General features: G+C 36.4%; 1 protein-coding gene across 1 annotated transcript in view; it reads left to right on the plus strand.

Annotated features, from left to right (window-relative positions):
* LOC150077213 (carcinine transporter-like) overlaps positions 1–18,146 on the plus strand; it is a 43,469-nt gene extending 25,323 nt beyond the window's left edge. Inside the window, exons 3-10 of the mRNA XM_090385816.1 lie at positions 2,035–2,189; positions 3,380–3,548; positions 5,486–5,618; positions 7,950–8,062; positions 8,477–8,691; positions 9,910–10,091; positions 13,383–13,546; positions 18,029–18,146. Of these exons, the coding sequence (XP_090241942.1) occupies positions 2,035–2,189; positions 3,380–3,548; positions 5,486–5,618; positions 7,950–8,062; positions 8,477–8,691; positions 9,910–10,091; positions 13,383–13,546; positions 18,029–18,146 (1,249 nt within the window). The remainder of the gene's footprint in view (positions 1–2,034; positions 2,190–3,379; positions 3,549–5,485; positions 5,619–7,949; positions 8,063–8,476; positions 8,692–9,909; positions 10,092–13,382; positions 13,547–18,028) is intronic.
* The last annotated feature ends 1,030 nt before the right edge of the window (positions 18,147–19,176 follow it).

Genomic DNA, 19,176 nt, shown 5'->3' on the forward strand with positions numbered 1-19,176 from the left:
GTTATGCTGGTCAGGATCTTGTACATTCGTACGGGACAGGTGATTGGCTATTTCGCCGGGTTTCTCGTATCCTGGTTCTTATCCTTCAGGTATGCGATTCCTTGAGTAAGAAACTCTGGGATTGTTTTTGAGTGACTTATCAGAGTGAATTGATCTGATAGGTGCTTGGGTGCGCAAGTGAACTTCTTGTACCAGTTGCTGTGGATCTTATCTATTCCTGGGGTTCGACTGTTGTGTGACTTCCTGATCGCCTATTGTACTTCTTCCTCATGAAGCTCCCCTTCTGTCACCTCTTGTAAGTCCTTTGGTTTCATTCGTCCCAGTTCTATCCAGAGGGCTCGGCTATTATGTCTTAATTCACTGCTCCGTATATTGCCCAAGAACTCCTCGATCGTCTTCTACACGAGTGGTCCGTTACCTTTCTCCTCTAGTCCGATACTCCTGTAGGCTCTTTGGTTTTCATAAAAGATTCGGTTGTTTGTTTTCCTCTGGGCGCTCTCTTTGTATCGCCGTAGTCTCTTGCTGAGTGAGTACGAGGGTGTTCTGCTTCAGTATGTCTAAATATCCTCCTAATCTCTGATTTTTGGTCTTATGTTTTCTGTGGATGTTATCTTTCTTAAGGATGCTCTTCACTTTTCCAATCAACTTTTTTCTCCCATTAGCCCGTTGGTACTGGATGAACTGGCCTTTCTAGATTCTCAGTTCGTCTATCCTCTGCTGAAGCCTTCTTTCCTAAGTTGAAGGTTTCTTGTTTTTTTCGTTTCTTCTGGTGCTGTTCTCTCGTTTCTCTTCCGTTGATCCTGGTGGCTGATACGATAGCACAGTACCTGGCTGTGTGGATGGCCTCCAGCGTTGCTCCGTTGCTGTTGAGGTAATGTGGTATTATTTTCCGACTGAAGTGAGTGGTCTGTAACTTGCCACAGTTATCTTCTGGGTGTCTACTTCGGTATGGCGTGGGTCTTTGTGGGGTCTATTCCCTCCTTCGAGGGAATGAGCCAGTCTTCTATTCATGACCTCGTCTGTTTTCACTTCAGCTGCTCTGGGTTGTATTCCTTCTTGCTTTTCCTCCTCTGGTTCGATGCTGTTCCTATTCTTTGTCGCTCACATCTTGCTTGATTTTTTTCCAAGATTGCAGAAGCTATCAGATTCTTTGTAACGATGATCCTTATCTGGTCTGCTGTTCAGGGACCTCAATACTCAGGAATCGTTCGGGAATACTTGGTATGTAGTCTCGTCTTGTACATGTCATACCGATCTATGTTTACATGAATGTATTAATTTCACTGATCCACTTCATGTGTTGACTTTTGTTCCTTCCTTACTGGGTGGTCTTTAGCACAGTTACGCAGGAAGAACTCCCAGTTGGTTGACCATATCGGGGACAGCGCCCCTTGCTCCACTGTCTTCATCGGAAGACAGTTTTCGTACCGAATCCTCTGCTTAAGGCCTGAACGCGAATGACTTTATCCAGTGAAACACTCAATGTGGTATGTTCATTACTTCTCTTCGACAGCATCCATCTATGGAGGTGTACCTGTTTAGCTTCGGCTTGCATACAGTGGCGGTTTTAGCTCTCGATAGAGACAACTTTGTAGAGAGGAAAGCAGTTTTTTTTAATTATTTAATAATATTCAGGAGAGATAGGTAGTATGTGAATAGATACATTCATTATGATTTGGGAGATGTTTTTGACTTTATGGATACATAAATATATTCACAGGAATAGCTTTTAATAGAAATCCTGGTTTTGTCAAGCCTTAAAGTCATCACTAGTGCATGCTTTTTTTTTTTTTTTTAGACAGTGATCGGCGTCGCTATTAACTTTCCAGAAGACACGTTTTCTTAACTGCAGTATTTTCCACCTTCATGAGTGTTATCATACAGTAATTCATTAGAAATGATTCGTGTCTCTTTCAAAACATGTGAAGATTGAATATGATAATTGATTGAATCTTAATAATAATTATTAATCAGCCAAACGTTTCTTAAAGGAAATTAATCGGAAAATTAAAATGTATCCCTCTCACTGTATAGGATTGGACGGCGCATCACCTTCTTTATAATATCCGTTATCAGCATCATTAGTGGTTTCGCGTCCATTCTGATTCCAAATTTCATTGCGTTTCTTGTCCTGCGATTCATCAATGGAGGAATGATGCCAGCTATCTTTCAGCTTGCCTACATCATAAGTAAGTATACAGTTTCTTTTTTTTAATCTTGTCCAAAAAGTGTTAAGCAGATAGTAGCTAGAATCGAGAGAGAGAGACCCACAGATAACTTTGAAAATTCAACAATGCAATTATAAAGAAACAGTCGATTTTATCTTTATACATAAGATAAAAAAATTATGATATCCTCTGCTAAAATAATATTTACTCAATTATTGATGTATTTTTGGCTTAATAATAGAAATTCTTACTAAAATAACACCTAATCTGTTTTATCTTTTGTAGAAAAATTTATTAAAACTACTTTTTTTGACATAAAAATACTAAAAACCTTTAATTTTTTGACCTATGAATCAGGTCAAAAAAAAAAAAAAAAACATTTTAACTGTTAGAAGCTGTGTGTAAGTTGTAGAAAATAAATTCACTATTGCGAAAAGAATATTTTGCAACCACCAATTAATGGTCATCTTCTTCCAATAAAAGAAATGCCTGCAACAGGATGATTAACATAAATTACTGAGAAGTCAAGACCAAATGGGAACAACTATTAAAAATAGGCTGTAACAATAGGTTAAACTACAGAGCATAACCAGACGAGTACATTATGGAAAAGAGGTCAAACCTAGTTTCAGACAACTCACTCACAGATAGTAAGCATATTAAGACAGTTATGCTGTTGTAAAAACTACCTGACTGAAAGAACGAATGAACAGTTAAGGTCAAATCTTAGTTTCAAATCGTGTTACTGACTGTAACAGTCCAGCAACCAAGAGTTTCTAAACTGCAAGCAGTATTGAGAAAAAACAATTGTTCAATATCGCTTCTGCAAGTTAATCCAGTTGTATCAAATTTTAGAAGAAGAGAAATCTGAAAGATAATTTAAAGGAAACATATTCATTTTTCGAATTAATTTTTCCCAATAGAGAGAGTATACGCATATAAAGGCGTATTACTAGAAGAGCTGAAAGATTGCCCGTTCTACGGAAAAAATCATCGCAATTTGTATTCAACTCCTCCCCGAGTTCGAATATCGTGGTGGAATTCTAAAACTGATAACCGATTAAACTAGCAGAGCAAACCAAAGTAGTTCTAACACTGTTAATTTTGAAATTATAATTAATCATTTTTCGATATCCTGTACTTTTTCCTTAAATTAAATAATTTATTTTGTAAATTATGATGCTTTTACAATACAGCGGCTCTTGTTTCAGTGGTGGAAATGGTCAATCCTAAAGTTAGAACCTGGTTGAGCAACATGGCCAATATTTCGTGGACAATTGGAATGTTTTTTCTGCCCTTGATTGCCTATTTAAGTCATGAATGGATTCTGTTCGGTTTGATCACCACCGCCTTCTCTTTTATCTTCTTCTTCTACTGGAAGTAAGTAGATATTCAATTTGTTTTTCTTAGCAGAGCAAGTTTTATCTATCATCTCTTAGCCAACAGTGAAAGAAACTGTTATTATAGTTGCTTATTTCGCTTTTTGTTCAAACATATCGCTGTGCGTTTTCAAAGTATAATAAGGTAACAAGTGCACAGCTTAAACCGGCATATTCTCTTACACCTCAGAAAAATTTTATCACTGTCACACAGTATAACATGTCGACACAATGTTAGAGATATGCAAGTAGTATTACGTCAGTATTAGCATTACGGTAAATTTTAAACCAGTTTTTATCTTTATAAGCTTTTCATCCATACTTTTGTAAGTTTGCAACAGTGATTTTATTAGAATTAAGCCAACGGACAATAAGAAACAAATTACGATTTCAATATACAGCGTTCAATATACTCAATTTAACTAAAATATGTAATAAGGGTGTCCGCTAAATCCGAGTGTTCGTTAAAACTCGAAAGAAACACCTTGTATATTCACTGTAGTGTTATGAAAAAGTGCTGTGCTATTAAAAAAAAACATTCAGCTGTTGTAATACTGTGTTTTTTCCAGCTGTGTGGAGTAGAACTTGAAATTTTGTAGTATTGCATAATGTCAGTGTTTCCACTGCCATTATGCGATACTAAAAATTTCAAGACTAAAGTATACTCAGAGCGTGATGTGCTTCCAAGTACACTTTATGAAGATTTATATGACACCGTACTGATATCTGATACACTCGGCAGGCGGATGAAGGTGGTGATCAGGAAAATCATGGCTTCTTGCACTCTCTACGATGTGAACTTGTAAAAAGCGCAGGCCAAATCAATTGGGTTTTGTTTAATTTCTACATTATAGCAGGAACCTTAAACATGAGTTAGGTACAACGTTTCGACAAGTTAATTCGATAGTCATAAGGAGCATAAAAATTTTTCATACAATATTTCGATATTTCTATCTAATACTATATTAATAAACGAAAGTAAGATTACTCCTCATAAGTTGCAAGTTAAATTTGCTTTATTGTTAATCAAAATGGTTTAAATAATGGTACCATCGTACTAGGGCAATTACGTCACTGGGTCCAGCACGGTGAAGCCTGAAAGCTGTCCATTATTTCCGAAATTAATCGGAAAATTAAAATGTATCCCTCTCACTGTATAGAATTGGACGGCGCATCACCTTCTTTATAATATCCGTTATCAGCATCATTAGCGGTTTCTTCTAACGTAGACGACTCTAAAATCACTGTACCTAACAACTTTTAAATAACTACATCTCAGGAACGGGCACAACCTAATAAAAGAATAAACGAATGAAAGAATAATTTCCCAGATGAAGATATTTGTAGATAAGAAAGAACATTTTGAATAACCCAGAGTCGAAGCCAGGTAGTGCCCAAGTTAAACACAAGGAAATTTTATATGAGAAAGAATTCCTTAGTTTTGAAGCCAGTAACTGTTGGTCTGTTGAAAAACAAAGATAACAGTTCACAAAGAGCTAAAGTTGGAAACTCCTAATACGACGTTTGATGTCCTTTTCTTGAGAATTTTTTTTAAACATCTGGGTCTCGATTTCACTCATTAAAAATAAAATCTGTTAATCCCGCCCCCCCAAACGCAAATTAATTTAAATCCAAGTCTAACAACTTAATGTTATTTTATTTTTCAAGTAAAGATCAATTTTAATTATTAATTCACCTTCAATTTCAAATGGAACTCTATTTTTAATCTGATCCAGTCAAGCCTTGTTATTCAAATATCTGAATACGTAAGTAAGGTTGTAGAGGACATTTTGCTAAATTTAGAAATTTAGTATTCTCACTGTAATTATGGCGTCATTATCAACTGATAAAATCTTTTAATAAAAGTGCTATGCACATCTGTCAAATTGTGCAAAATATTCAGCAATATTGAAATTTTTGACAAATGTTTGCTTACAGAATGCTAAAGGAATCTCCCCGTTGGTTGGTTAGCCAAGAACGATACAAAGAAGCTGCTGATATTCTTTGCGAAATCAGCAAGGTGAACGGAAAACCTAACCAACTGAATGAAGAACTGGAGGTCAAGTTACGGGTAAGTTATCGAGTTCTGCACCAGTAAGTAACCTGGTAACGATTTAGTTCGTGGATTATTCCCTTAAATTAACGCTGTCACGTCATTGTCCGATAGATCTATTACAATGTTATGAGGGGTATCTATGAGACAGAAATTAAATAAAGTTCTTAAAATGAACTGTCGAATGAAACTGTTGCTTTTCAGTCTCCAGACTTCGGTACACCTCTACTTTTGGAAGTTCAGTTATGAATTAAAGATACTTGGAATCCTGTATGTGCATATTAAATTTATCAATTTAACACGACATGTGTTAGATATTTGCTGGATTAAAGGAACAGTAGCTATGTAGGGGTTTCTCGGCGTGGTGACGATGGAACATAATGAATGCAAAATAAGTACTCATATATAATAATCATCTCATTTAGCTTCTAATATTATGCAAACCTCAGACCACTTATAGTCCGGTTTACCCCTCCTGTCATTGGCGGAATTCTTAATTGCCCATCAGTTGCTATTTATACAAAAGTTCCCCCCCCCTCTATTATAAGTATTTCATTGTCCCCACAGCTTTCTGTGATCATTCGAGCTTGCCAGAGGAAGGGCGGTTGCTCCACACTGAATGCACCCATCAAGTCACTGTTTTTAGATTTAACCTGCAACTGAATGGTATTTAGTTGTGAATACGACACTGAAAGGATTCAAGCTTGGATAATTTTTTTTTTGCCAAACAGGGAACCAACTAAAGTTTGCTCTATCTCAACAATAAAAATTCAAGTGCAGTGAGAACTAGCACCTTTTATGTTATTGTACAAAAACGTCATAGGTGAAGAATTGGAATTTGTTACTGCCCACCAGGATCGCTTTCTACTTGAAATTATTTTTTTTTTTACAATTATTACGAACTGTTGAAATCTCTACAGCATGATGAATGGAGTCAAGGGCTGGGGAATAAAAAAAAAAGTTCAGTTCTTGATTTAAAAATTACAGTACGTTGTCATTTACAGGAAATACATACCAGCCAAGATCATTACAAAATAGAAAACTAGAAGGAATGAAAGAATGAAGAATAAAAAAATTTTACTTCGGTGAGATAAAAGCTGAAGCGTGAATGGACAGTGGCTAGTTGCTGCACGTTTTCAGACTGGTTTGGGAAAAATAGGTAATATTACAGGTGCCCATTCAGAAGCAGAGTGTCGTGGCAGAAGACGTAGAGCCTATAGAAAAGACCTGTAGCAGGAAGAACAGAAAAATTTGTGTGATAAAGAATGGAGTCAGTAAGAGAGGAATCGTTGATTGACCTGACTGCTCTTTTTCGAAGAGAGCTGATAATGATGCAGTAGGGTAACTTTATCTTTATACGAAATCGCAGGAGGATAAAACTTGCAGGATGGACAGAAATTATAGATTGGGAATTTTGCCCAAGAAAAGGAAAATTTTAATTTTCGGTTCACTAGGAAAATGAAACCGTAAGCTTTAATTTTCTCGTGAATGGCCTTAGCATATTTTTGGGGTAAAATATATTAAGGCATTCTGCGATGAGGGAAAATAGTTTAAAATGTAATGAGAATTAAGAATTTCATTCCTATGAGAACGTCTTCCGTGGTAGATTGGTAGTGGATTAAAGGAACAATAGCTACGTAGGGGTTGCATTTCTCGGAACAATACTTGGGTGGAAATGACTATAAGAGACGGGCTCTTTCGAAGAGATCATCACCAAGTGATGATCTCAGATGCCTAGAGAACAGCTCTAGATATCTCTAGTCGCATCATTCTTCACGACTCTTCGAAATGAAAACTAAGAGGGACATTTGGTTTGAAGTAATGGAATTTTAGTTATATCATATAAAAGACAAAGATATACTCAGATTTAGGGTATGCTGGCTTGGGAGTATTGTTTATTAAATTACCTAATTTAGAAATTTTTATAACTTACAAATAACTGAATGTTATTATTAAATATGTAGAAATTTTAACATATTTATCGCTCCTTAAAGTTATTAAATTTGAGCTTAGAATCCTCTGAGATAATTGGACTCAAAATGTTGTGCATACTCTGGGACGATACTTAGATCGGAGGAGTAGGCAAATAATCATTTTAACAATGAACACAATTAATTATTAATTGCATTTAGAAGTCGCGTTTGCGCGAAACGTGCACTCAAGACTGACCACTCGGCTACAGGCTTAAGGCATTATAACGAGTATTTTCCCACAGAAACTTATGCGACTCGAAGAAGTTAGAAACCTCCACCAATCGAAACATCTCGAGACTGTTTATTAGGAAATAATATTGTTTGATTTAGTTTTTATTTCTTTCACCCAACGTATAATTTGCTCATTTATTTTCAGAGACTTGGAGAACAAATGAAGAAGGCAAATGCCGAAAGAACAGCACATTCCTGGAAAGATCTCTTCAGATATTCTAAACTACGGAAGAATTTTCTTATAATTACACTCGGATGGTGAGTATTGATGGTAGTTCCACTGTATTGCACGTTATCTCGTAAAATATAATATGCTGTGCAGTATTTTAATTGGAATTTGGTCCTTAATCTAACTATAGAAATGTGATGATGATTTGGTTTTTAATGGCGCATTGGCAACTGAGGCCATTATACGCCAAGTCAGCTATAGATATGTATAGCTTCCTGTGGATTAATTGACCACATTGTCTTCTGGTCTACTGAAACACTTTTAAAATTAGCAATTCTTTTCCAATGGGCGAAAGATAAGGCATTATGACAATTATTATATTTCCATTATACTATTATAACGGAAACCGTACTCAAATTCCTGCAATTCAATATTCTTGTGCTGCTAGGCATAAAGTTATCTAAATGGTCATATGTTCTAAGACTTTCTCGTATATTTTGCAGGTTTGCTGCCCTTGCATCCTATTATGGATTGCTGATGAACGTTTCAAACCTAAGTGGGAATGAATTTCTTAACTTTTTCCTGCTCTCTTTGATCGAAATACCAGGCTACGTAACCAGTTGGCTCTTCATGGATCATCTTGGCAGGAGGTGGAGTGGGGTCATCTTCTTCATGCTAACAGGAATTGTCTGCTTGCTTCCTGGCTTCTTGCCTCCTGGTAATTGTTTAAGTTATTTTTTAAAAAAGATACTAAATCTTGCTTCATATAATTCCATCAGTTATTTTAATTGGGATTATTAATTGGTTAGTTATTTGGTTATTTCATTCTTTTTATGGTGTCGGCAAGCTTAGGCCATAATACACTTGGGATTAATTGGAGTGAAAATACTGAACTCACCTAGGGGAAATATCATCAAACATCAAATTCTCCCATAGATGCTTTCGAGAGGCTACAAACGTAATCGCTACAAGCTTACGCCAATACCTTGAATACTACGAGGGTAAGCAGCTGGACATCCCAGCTGCTTAATACAAAAAGGGGAATTTCAAATACTGAAGCCTATATTTTAGCCAACTTACAATGAATCGCGGACCAGAAACTGATAAAGAAATGAAGAATGTTATCTGAAACTTCAAGGATTTTTTTTATTTTTTTTTATTTATCATAGTACTAGCGTTCCATCCCAGAAACCCGGAAGCGATAACAAGAGAAACTGGAACAAACATAAAAAGACAATGTGAAACACCCGGGCAGCAGGACAACTGTCGCAATAATTTTGCGTCCAAAACAATATAACTCAGAGATAAAATTTTGTTTGAATGGTGGATGATGAAAAGGAAGCAGGACGACTGTAACTTTTTACTTTAAAGGAAAGAGGGATTGGAATCTAGAAATATGGGTTGTTCAGAACTGCTATAAGTTTCAGTATTAAAAACTTAAAAATTAGCTTCTGTACTTACTGGAGCTTTTAGTAATAAGTATATTTTGTAAGTGATAAAAATATGGTTTGACATTTATTAACAAATTACAAATAAACCGTGACAAACCGATATGAAACCTTGAAATAAATTTGATGGTGACTGCATTTCCCAAATAAACCAAATTACAAACCGATATGAAACTACATAAGAAAAACAGACCTTGAAATTTCTCCTTCACACGCAGTCAAGTTAATTTTGTAATCAATTTGATGTTAATTGCATTTGCATCAGTATTATTAATTTCATATTTAATGATTTTTACATTACGAAATTATGATTAACCTCGTTGGTTCCTAATTAAAGTAACCAATACTCTATGAATAAGTCATTCGTAGACAGAGTTAGGTTTCCAGACTGGAAATGGATAACATTTCCTGGAGTCACTTTTATTGCACTTTAATTGTAAGTGTAATTAAGAAAGTTAATCATAATTGTATAATTTTAATCGTTTCAGATCTCGAAAACATTGGAATTGCCGCATCTCTTGTTGGAAAATTTGGAGCCTCTGCATCTTTTATGGTCATATATCAGCTAGCAGCAGAACTCTTTCCAACCCCCGTAAGATCAATAGGGATGGGCCTTAGTGCTACTATTGCTTCAGTGATAAATATCTCTGTGCCTTATATCATATATCTCGTAAGTAATGGAATATTTACTAATAATTAATAGTATGCATGCGTGTGTGGTATGTAGTGTTGTATCAAGGACGGAGAAGACGAGCACCTGCAACGAAGTCAGAGGTATAACAATTGAAATAAAATATCTACATATATATATTATTCCTCCTTCCAACATGGATACATTATCCATGTTGGAAGGAGGCGTATAATTAGTATTTTTTCCGTGCCGGAAAAAGACAGTTATGCGTTGCTTACATTCCATGCTACGTACGCAACTAAGTCTTTTTATGCTATTAAGGAGTGGAACACAATACCACCAGCTTTCTATCAGAAATTAGTAGGAAACTGTCCACTGAAAATCCTTTGTTGAAGCACTCAATACGGCAAAAAGTGGACTATTAATAACTTTGAATAAATACATGTTTTGTTTATAACTAAATGTCTCATGGCTTTTGATAGGGACACTTGCAGTTATGAACATATACAACAGATGCCTATGTATGTAGGTATGTATTTAAATGTCGAAGGGTGGCACCCGGACATACATACATCCATCTCCACCATTTAGCATATGATACCATGTTCTCATAATGGCCTGGTAGCGTAAGTGTGAGTACACGTGTGTGTAATGTGTTGTAAACTGAAACAGGCTATTCTGCCACCAGGTGATAGTTCATTGGGCAATTACCACCTGGTGCCCATCCCTGGTACAAAGAGTTAAGCCTGGGTCTACTAACTCTGGCGGTGCATACTGCACCTAGATCCCGCACCCACCAGTAAGTGTGCAAGACTGGTGGGTGCCAGCAGTCCCGCTCCTGGGCTGCCCACACCCAAGAGCCAGCAAAAAAAAAAAAAAAAGTTTTCTTCCCCCCCCCTCCGAAAGACAGAATGCCTATCCATCCAGAGAGAGGGAAAAGAGTACAGGTCTTTACTTAGTATTAGTAACCACAGGTTACTCCTTTTAACACGCCTCCTTTTATTAAATGTCAACCTGCAAAACCGTTGAAATTCTACAAAATTCCTTTCATTAGACAGCCAAATTAATTCAGAACCCCTAATAATTCATTAGTAATCCACATAAATGTAATTTGTTTTCCCTTACGTATAAAATAACAAAAAGCGCTATACACGACAGCTATATCCAAAGGCAATACCCCCGCAATCACATGTAGAGCATTAGTCGAAACAGTCTTACAAACACGCAAAATAGTTAACACCGTTATTCTTTGTATTGATAATAGTTTTTGTTTAAATTTTACATTGACAGTACGAACGTACCAGATTGATGCAGCATACGACACAATCGGAATAAAAATAGCTTTATAACATAGATACAAAATGCGTTTACCTAATCCCCAACCTTTTCTGTTTTTTTTTTTTTTTTTTGTATTTGTTGGCGCATCGGCTTCTGTGGCCATAATGCACCTCCCAAGGTTTCTGCAGTACTTTGATCCAAGTCCGAAGCGGGATTCGAACCCGCGACCTTTGGGTTGCGAGGCAAGCACCTTACCCACCCGGCTAGCCCGGCCGGCTAACCTAATCGCCAATCTCTTTTCTGGTAACCCTAACTATAGAGGCAGTGTAATTTTTTATTTTCCTACTTAAATAATTGAAATGTTGTGAAAACAATAACTTATCATCTAAAATAACCCCTAAATATTTTACCTGAGAAACAAGAAGAATTTGTTTACTGTTTACTAATAATCAAGGTGGTCTGTTGTAGTCTAATTTTCCTTTTAATAACATCATGACAGTTTTAGTAGATTTTTAGTTTGTTTAATGTAGCCCAATCAGTCAAATCCTGAACAATAACCTCCATTCTACTTTCTAAGACTACTCTAGATCTCCCTGTCACGCACAAAACCAAATCATCGGCATAAGCCACCTTATAACAATTAGGGATTGTTCTACTTAACCATTGGTTTAAGACCAGATTCCATAAAATAAGACCCAACACAGATCCCTGTGGACAACCGCGATCAATAACTCTATTAAATGTTAGACGTTGGGATCTTATAATAATCTGCCTATCCATTAAATAACTTTTAATAATTTGGTATAACAAATCGGGATTTAATTCACTTAATGAAAAAAGAACACTTTGATATCATACAGTATCAAATGCTCCTTCGAAATCTATGAATAACGAAATCTACTTCTTTCACATGTAATTCTTCATATTTCTCACAAGAATTTACACTAAAATTAATCAAATCATATATGGCATCCTCTGTTGAGCTATTTCTCTTAAAACCATACTGATATTTAAAATGAAGATTTTATTCATTGAACAATTTCTCTAGCCTTAATAACAACAATCTTTCCAGTATTTTGCCCAAATTTGCTAACAAAGAAATGAGTCTATAATCCCTAGGATCAGTCAACAATTTGCCAGGTTTTTGTAATAATTTTAACAGAGCAATTTTCCAAAATCCTGGAAAAACTCCTTTCAATAAACACTTATTATACATATTAACCATTATTTCTGGACACAACTCAACAAACTTTTTAACACAATTATTTTCAATCAAGTCTAAACCTGGTGTTTTATTATCCCCAACTTTAGAACATACAAATTTCACTTCATCAATATTAAACAACTCCATCTCAGTTGATCCAGTTATTGTTCATTCCCCTGTATAATTTGTTGCTGCTGTACACTATCTTCCCTACAATTGTCATTCAGAAATAAAGTACTAGTAATAGCAGCAATTGTATAGTACCAATCAATAGACTCAGTATCATTAGAATACACAGTATTAATTAAATTATTAACATTCAACTTGTGTCTGGTTAACTTAAACAACAATCCCCATGGCCTATTTCCAGTAGTACAATCCCCTATTTCCAGTAGTACAAACCAATTCTTTCCATGCATTAAATTTGTGTTGAGAGATTGCCTTACGATATTCTCTCCTCTTAAATTTATACCTTAATGCTCCATTATTACTTCTATCCCTAACTCTGAAAAAGCTTCCTCATTCTAAACGGATGCCTACGGAAACCTTTTCTTACAGGGTTTAATAAATAAAATTTCTGTTTATACTTCGCGACGATCACACGGTCAAAGGAGTTAGCAAGATAGAAACAACACCGTATTTAGCATCACAGGCTTGAACCTCAGTCACTCAAGGCGTGTACTTCCCGATGCACCTTCGCGTCTAACCTCTCAGCTACGGCGACCCCCCCCCCCTTACTTTTCCATCTTGTTTCTATTGCCATTGCGTGGTAGAAAATGTGCCCTTTTGAGTAATGTCTAGGCTTTATCCAGTTGAATTTAAATACTAATTGTTGTTACTGTTTTCAGGCCATCTACGGGAAATATATTCCATTCCTCACCATTGGTGGTATTAATGTATTAGCTGGACTAATGACGGCTTTGCTACCAGAGACACTGGACAAGAATCTTCCCCAGACTATTCAAGACGGAGAAGAATTCGGTAGCAGTCAGTCACTATGTGAATGTATAAGGTAAAGTCCTTTTGCCTCTTTCATTATTGAATAATGGCTCAATTTAGACTGGTAACTATGACTCAATGGACAATTAAATCTGATGCTACTGCAATCAATAATAATTTAGTAATTCATAATTATGAAATATGGCAATTATATTTACATTAAGTTATACTCTAAAACAATATCTCCCATTAAGTTTATTTGGGGAAGTGCAAGGTCGGCTGTACTTCTTTCACATGTAATTCTTCAAAGATAATCTCCTAAAATTCGTGCCATCTAACTGCAAATCAAAATCATTCCCTCTGTGATAAAAATTTCTGAGGTTCGTAGAGGATTATTACAGCAATTTAAAGGTGTAGAGCATGGTTTGAATAGATTATGCCTAGCACATATTTCTATATACAAAATTTATTTAAGAGGTTCAATCCAAAAGTAAGTTCCTTCCATTCATTTTGTTTCTTTCAAAATGAGGTTTTTTTCACCTATATATATATATATATATATTTTTTTTTTTTTTACCTATTTACTCTTTTTTTTATGAAAATCCCAAACACGACAGGTATTAGAACCTATAATACTTAGTACCATGCATGGGTTGAAGGTTCAGAAGGTGAAAAAAGATACTTGTTGACATTAGACTTGAACTTCTGTAGATTGTAATTTTCAGGAAATGCATATGAAGAACAGTTATTCCAGAAAAAATAAGTTAAATGAAGAAGAAGAAAAGTTGGTTCTGTGGGTTTGAAGTTGGACAGAAGAATGTTGACTGGTTGCGGAATGTGATCGACTGCTTTGGAAGAGAAAGCGCGAATTATAGAAGACAAGTGCCCATATCTAGCACGCAACAGAAACAGAACGTCTATGAGAGTGAAGGGACTCTGTTATCTTTAAAAGAGTCCCTTAATTGACCTAACTGCCCTCTTGTGAATGGAATCTAGAAGACAAATAGGTTTTGGGGGCACTGCCCCAGATGTGGGAACAATATTCCATGGCAGGGTAGATTTGAGATTTGTAAAGAGTGAACGGCTGTTTGGAAGAAAAGTAATCCCGAGAGCGAAAGAGAAAACCCAGTTTTTTATATGCAGAAGAAGCAGTATTTGTAACGTGCTTATGCCAAGAGAGGTTAGAAGACAGGGTAATCCCCAATAGAGATATATGATATTGCCTAGAGTGTCACAGAAGAATAAACACAAAGGAGCAGAATTGTGCAGGGCAAGGATTCTCAAACTGGAAGGTGGAATGCATGATGCTATCATCTGCAAAACAATGGATAGGATTTCCGGTCAATGGAAAAGGCCATTAATATACAAGAGGAAAAGAATGGGAGAAGAACTGAACCTTGGGGAACAACAGCATTTGTGGAGAAGTTAGAAGACAGAGAACCATCTACCATCACCCGTTTTTCATGTAAACATGGATTTTATAATTTAAAAATATATTTAATATTAGCAGTGAATATACTGCTAATATTAAATATATTTTAAATTATAAAAATCAGCTCTATTTTTATTTTTAATTATTTTAAATTGGTTTTTCAAGCACTGTAAATATTAATTAATACATTTATTTATTTATTTTGAATGAAGCTCATTTCGTTTTTGATTTTTTAAATAGCCATTTCATACTGGAATAAGCTGCATCTCATTCTGTATTCACGCGCAACCTACTAATGGATCGCGAACCACAGGATAAAAAAAACATTAATGCAAAAATTACATTGCCCAAGCCTTCCTGTTGTTCAAACGATGGGTGCTATAGTGTTTGGCATAGGTTACAAAAATCATGTTTTAAAGACTTCCGAATCGCCAAGAATTTCACCAACACTGAAGAATAACGTTCTATGGTCGTGAAAAGTTAAAGTGCTCTTACCAGCCATTTGCAAATTAGTAGCAGTTCTCAGTGAATGCGCAATGTCAGGTAGTACTGTTTGAAAACTACACAATTTTAGATTCACAAATTCAAAAGCAGTAGACAATAGATTTAAAATGAGTCAAAGCCTACCTTGCCCACCTAACACGCACGTGTGCGGGAAAAAAAATCTGTGTGAAAGATCTGGTAATAGCCGATAAGCGAATATTCTTTTTAATACCTGTAAACGTCAAGGGATATCATTCATGTACATTTTAATAGGTACTAGGTGAGCAAATGCATGAAAACAGAAAGTTATCAATAAATGTCAAGGATTCCGGATGCTCAAATGATGCACCCTTTGCAAGACCGGGATTGCTTTCTGGAACTAAGCCACAAAAGGATAACGAAAGCAGCAGAAGAAAACGTTGATTTTGCGGTTTCAAAACACCCCCCCACCCTCTCTCTGTGAAACGGAAATTAAAATTTGTATAAAAATGAGACAATATTTTATTGTTTACAAAGAATTATAAAATGGGAAAAGGTTGTCCACTGCCTGTTCTTCGTTTGAAGCTAAAGAACAGGTATTACGTTTTGGATTTATACCTCACAGTAACAATATCTATTCACAATTATACATTGAGTAGCCACTTTATTAGGTAAACCTACTCTTCTCATGAAGTGAGTGGATGTTTAAAATCTCTCTTCAATAAATCATCACGTGTTCCTACTAGATCATATAAAGCAGCCAGGCAGATAAGTAGGGATGCTACATGAGTGTAAGTCAGTGAGAGAATGGCAAGACAAAAGATTTAAGTTACTTTGAATGTGGTAGTCAGGACCAGACACGCCGGTATGAATATCTCGGAAACTGCAAACCTGGTGAGTTTTCACATACGAATGTCCCGGGTGTACTGAAGGTTCAATAAACAAACAGCATCCGGCCAACAGCGATCCTGTGGTCGAAAACAGCTCGTTGATGTGAGAGGCCAGCGGAAGTTGAAAACTTGTGCAGGGTAACATAAAGGCTACAGTCAGTCAATTAAGAAACCCAGTACAACAACTGCTACCAAAGAGGCGCACCCGGTCGTACCTTATCACAAACGGGGATATCGCTGCCGACAACCGAACTGGATTCCACTGCTGTCAGCGAAAAACAAAAATACATGGTTAAAATGGGCTCAATTATACATTACAGTAATAAAAAATAATGGAGAGTGGAGTATTGGAAATCGTTGCCTGGTCAGACGAATCCCGATTTCTGCTGTTTCACTCTGATGGGAGACCAGAATACGGCGGAAACAGCATGAGAACACGGATCCATCCTGCGAAGTGTCAAAAATTCACAGGCTGGTGGTGGCAGTGTAATGGTGTGGGGAATGCTTTCCTGGTGCACACTCGACCTCTTGATAGCAGTAGAGCAACATTTAGATGCCACAAATTATTTGTAAATTGTTTTCGATCAGGCGCATCCTTTCATGGCTTAAAATGTATCTAATTGCGAGTGGGTTCTTTCAACATACAATTCTGACCGTGTCACAAAACTAGAATTGTACAAAACTCGCTCCAGGAACATGGGAGTGATTCAGCTTACTGTGCCGGCCTCCCCTGTCACCAGGTCTCTCTATCCAATCGAGCTCATTCTATCTCATTCTGGAATAAGATAGAATGAGCTCTACGGGAGAGATCCGTAACTATCCAATGTGAAACAACTCATTCTATCTCATTCTGGAATAACATAGAATGAGCTCTACGGGAGAGATCCATAACTATCCAATGTGTAACAACTGAGGGAAGCAACTGAGTCAACATGGCCGAGCATCCCTGTGGCACCTCGTTGAGTGCTGCATTCCACGACGAATCGAGGCTGTTCTGAAAGCTAAAGGAGGACCTTCTCTTCTATAAGTTAGGCGTACCTAATAAACTGATTAATGAGTTTGTTATTTGGTTTTTAGGAGCATTAGCAACTAAGGCCATATTGCTCAGGGAATATGCGGTGGTCATTCCCTGACCTTTCCGCATCCTCCGTATTTGGTGGTGACGGGCTCAAACCCCGGTCTAATCAAGAAGCGTGTGCTACGCACTGCTGCTCCTTCCCACCTGGCTACGGAGGAGCGCCCTGATTAATGAGTAGTGTTTGTTTGTTTTGGCTTTTTATGCAGTTGTTTGTTTGTTATTTGGTTTTTAGGGGCATTAGCAACTAAGGCCATATTGCTCCGTGAATATGCAGTGGTCATTCCCTGACCCTTCCGCATCCTCCGTATTTGGTGGTGACGGGCTGGAACCCCGGTCTAATCAAGGAGCGTGTGCTGCGCACTGCTGCTCCTTCCCACCTGGCTACGGAGGCGCCTTTTATGCAGTGTATATAGATATCTAATAATGCATTACTAATAATGTGTTAAGTACTCTTGTTTTGCTTAATGGATTGTTTTCTTTAATAATTAAGACTAGCTCATGTACATTCATGCTGGAAATGATAAAAAAAATTCTTAAATAAAACTAGCTCTTAAAAACTGTTTCATACGTACTAAGGAAAAAAACGGCGATTAGATTTTATTATACTGGTCTATTTTCTATTTATACTACACACAACTCTAAAATGTCAGTTTTCATGTATTGCACTAATAGTCAGTTTTGCTTTTGTTCCAGTTCGAGGATGAGAAATAAAACTAAGAGCTTAAACAAAGAACCCATTCAAATGAACGAAGGAGTTTATGTCATTACTGTTGCATCAGATGTGAAGTATCAAGATGAAGAGAAGAAATGATATTGGAGTAAAATATGCTCCTTTCCTCTAATGCCTGTGATTTTGTCTTATCCAAAATATTCGGAAGACAAACTGACATCTTCCATTTCCATTCTACAAAACACACACGCAAATATATTTTGTTGCAGTCGAATTTGACTAGTGCTACCTTAGCCTAAACGGCTATGAACTGTTATTTTTAGTGACAAGCCACACAATGGTGAAGCAGTTTATCCGCACCTTGTCTGAACGAGGTGCCGTTAATTCTTTAAAAAATGTTTGTTCTGAAAATATAATGAATGTGATCTCTCACATACCATGTCTTTCAAAATGCTAAGCGTTCCAAGATCCCTCTACTCATATTAGAACATTACGTTCATTTTGCTTTCGATACCTGTATGGATATAAGAAATTCAAGAGAAACATAATATTACAAGGATATGCGAAATCTTCAAATATTCGTATCTCCATTATTCAAAGTACAGTACTTCTGGTTTCCTTTACGTTGAATCAACATGACCCTACTGTACATCGAATCGAACTGGATAGATCTGTTCCTTAGTGTACATATTGTATTTAATGTTGTGTAATATGTATATTTTGCTATTCACATAATTTCTGTTTATTTGATAGATGTATATATAGGTGTATTATATTGTCTCTTGACTGTCCTTTGCACAGTCGTATTCTTTTGGACACTACTGTCGGACGATGTTTCGACATACACTGAAATTTTAGAAGTATTTTAAGCGCTTCTGTATATTGCTGCTATATGTAAACGATAAATAAAATATAATATAAAATTCTTTCATCAATATTCTTCTTCATTTTACATGATTTAATACGAGACAGAGTCAAATAAAAACGAGATATTTTGTGGAAAAGGTGGCGGTACTGTGTATACGCTTATCATGACGCAGTTACCATAAAAAGATGTGATGAAGTTGTGTTAAGCACCAAAGCAAGCAACTAGGGCTATAAAGTGTAGTATTGGGTATCTGTAACTGCATATTCTGAGGTCAATTTGTCTGTTTGCTGCACGAAAAACTTG

Source organism: Mastigoproctus giganteus, chromosome 12, assembly GCF_048544385.1.
Source record: "Mastigoproctus giganteus isolate SK-2022 chromosome 12, ASM4854438v1, whole genome shotgun sequence".
Lineage (NCBI taxonomy): Eukaryota > Metazoa > Arthropoda > Arachnida > Uropygi > Thelyphonidae > Mastigoproctus > Mastigoproctus giganteus.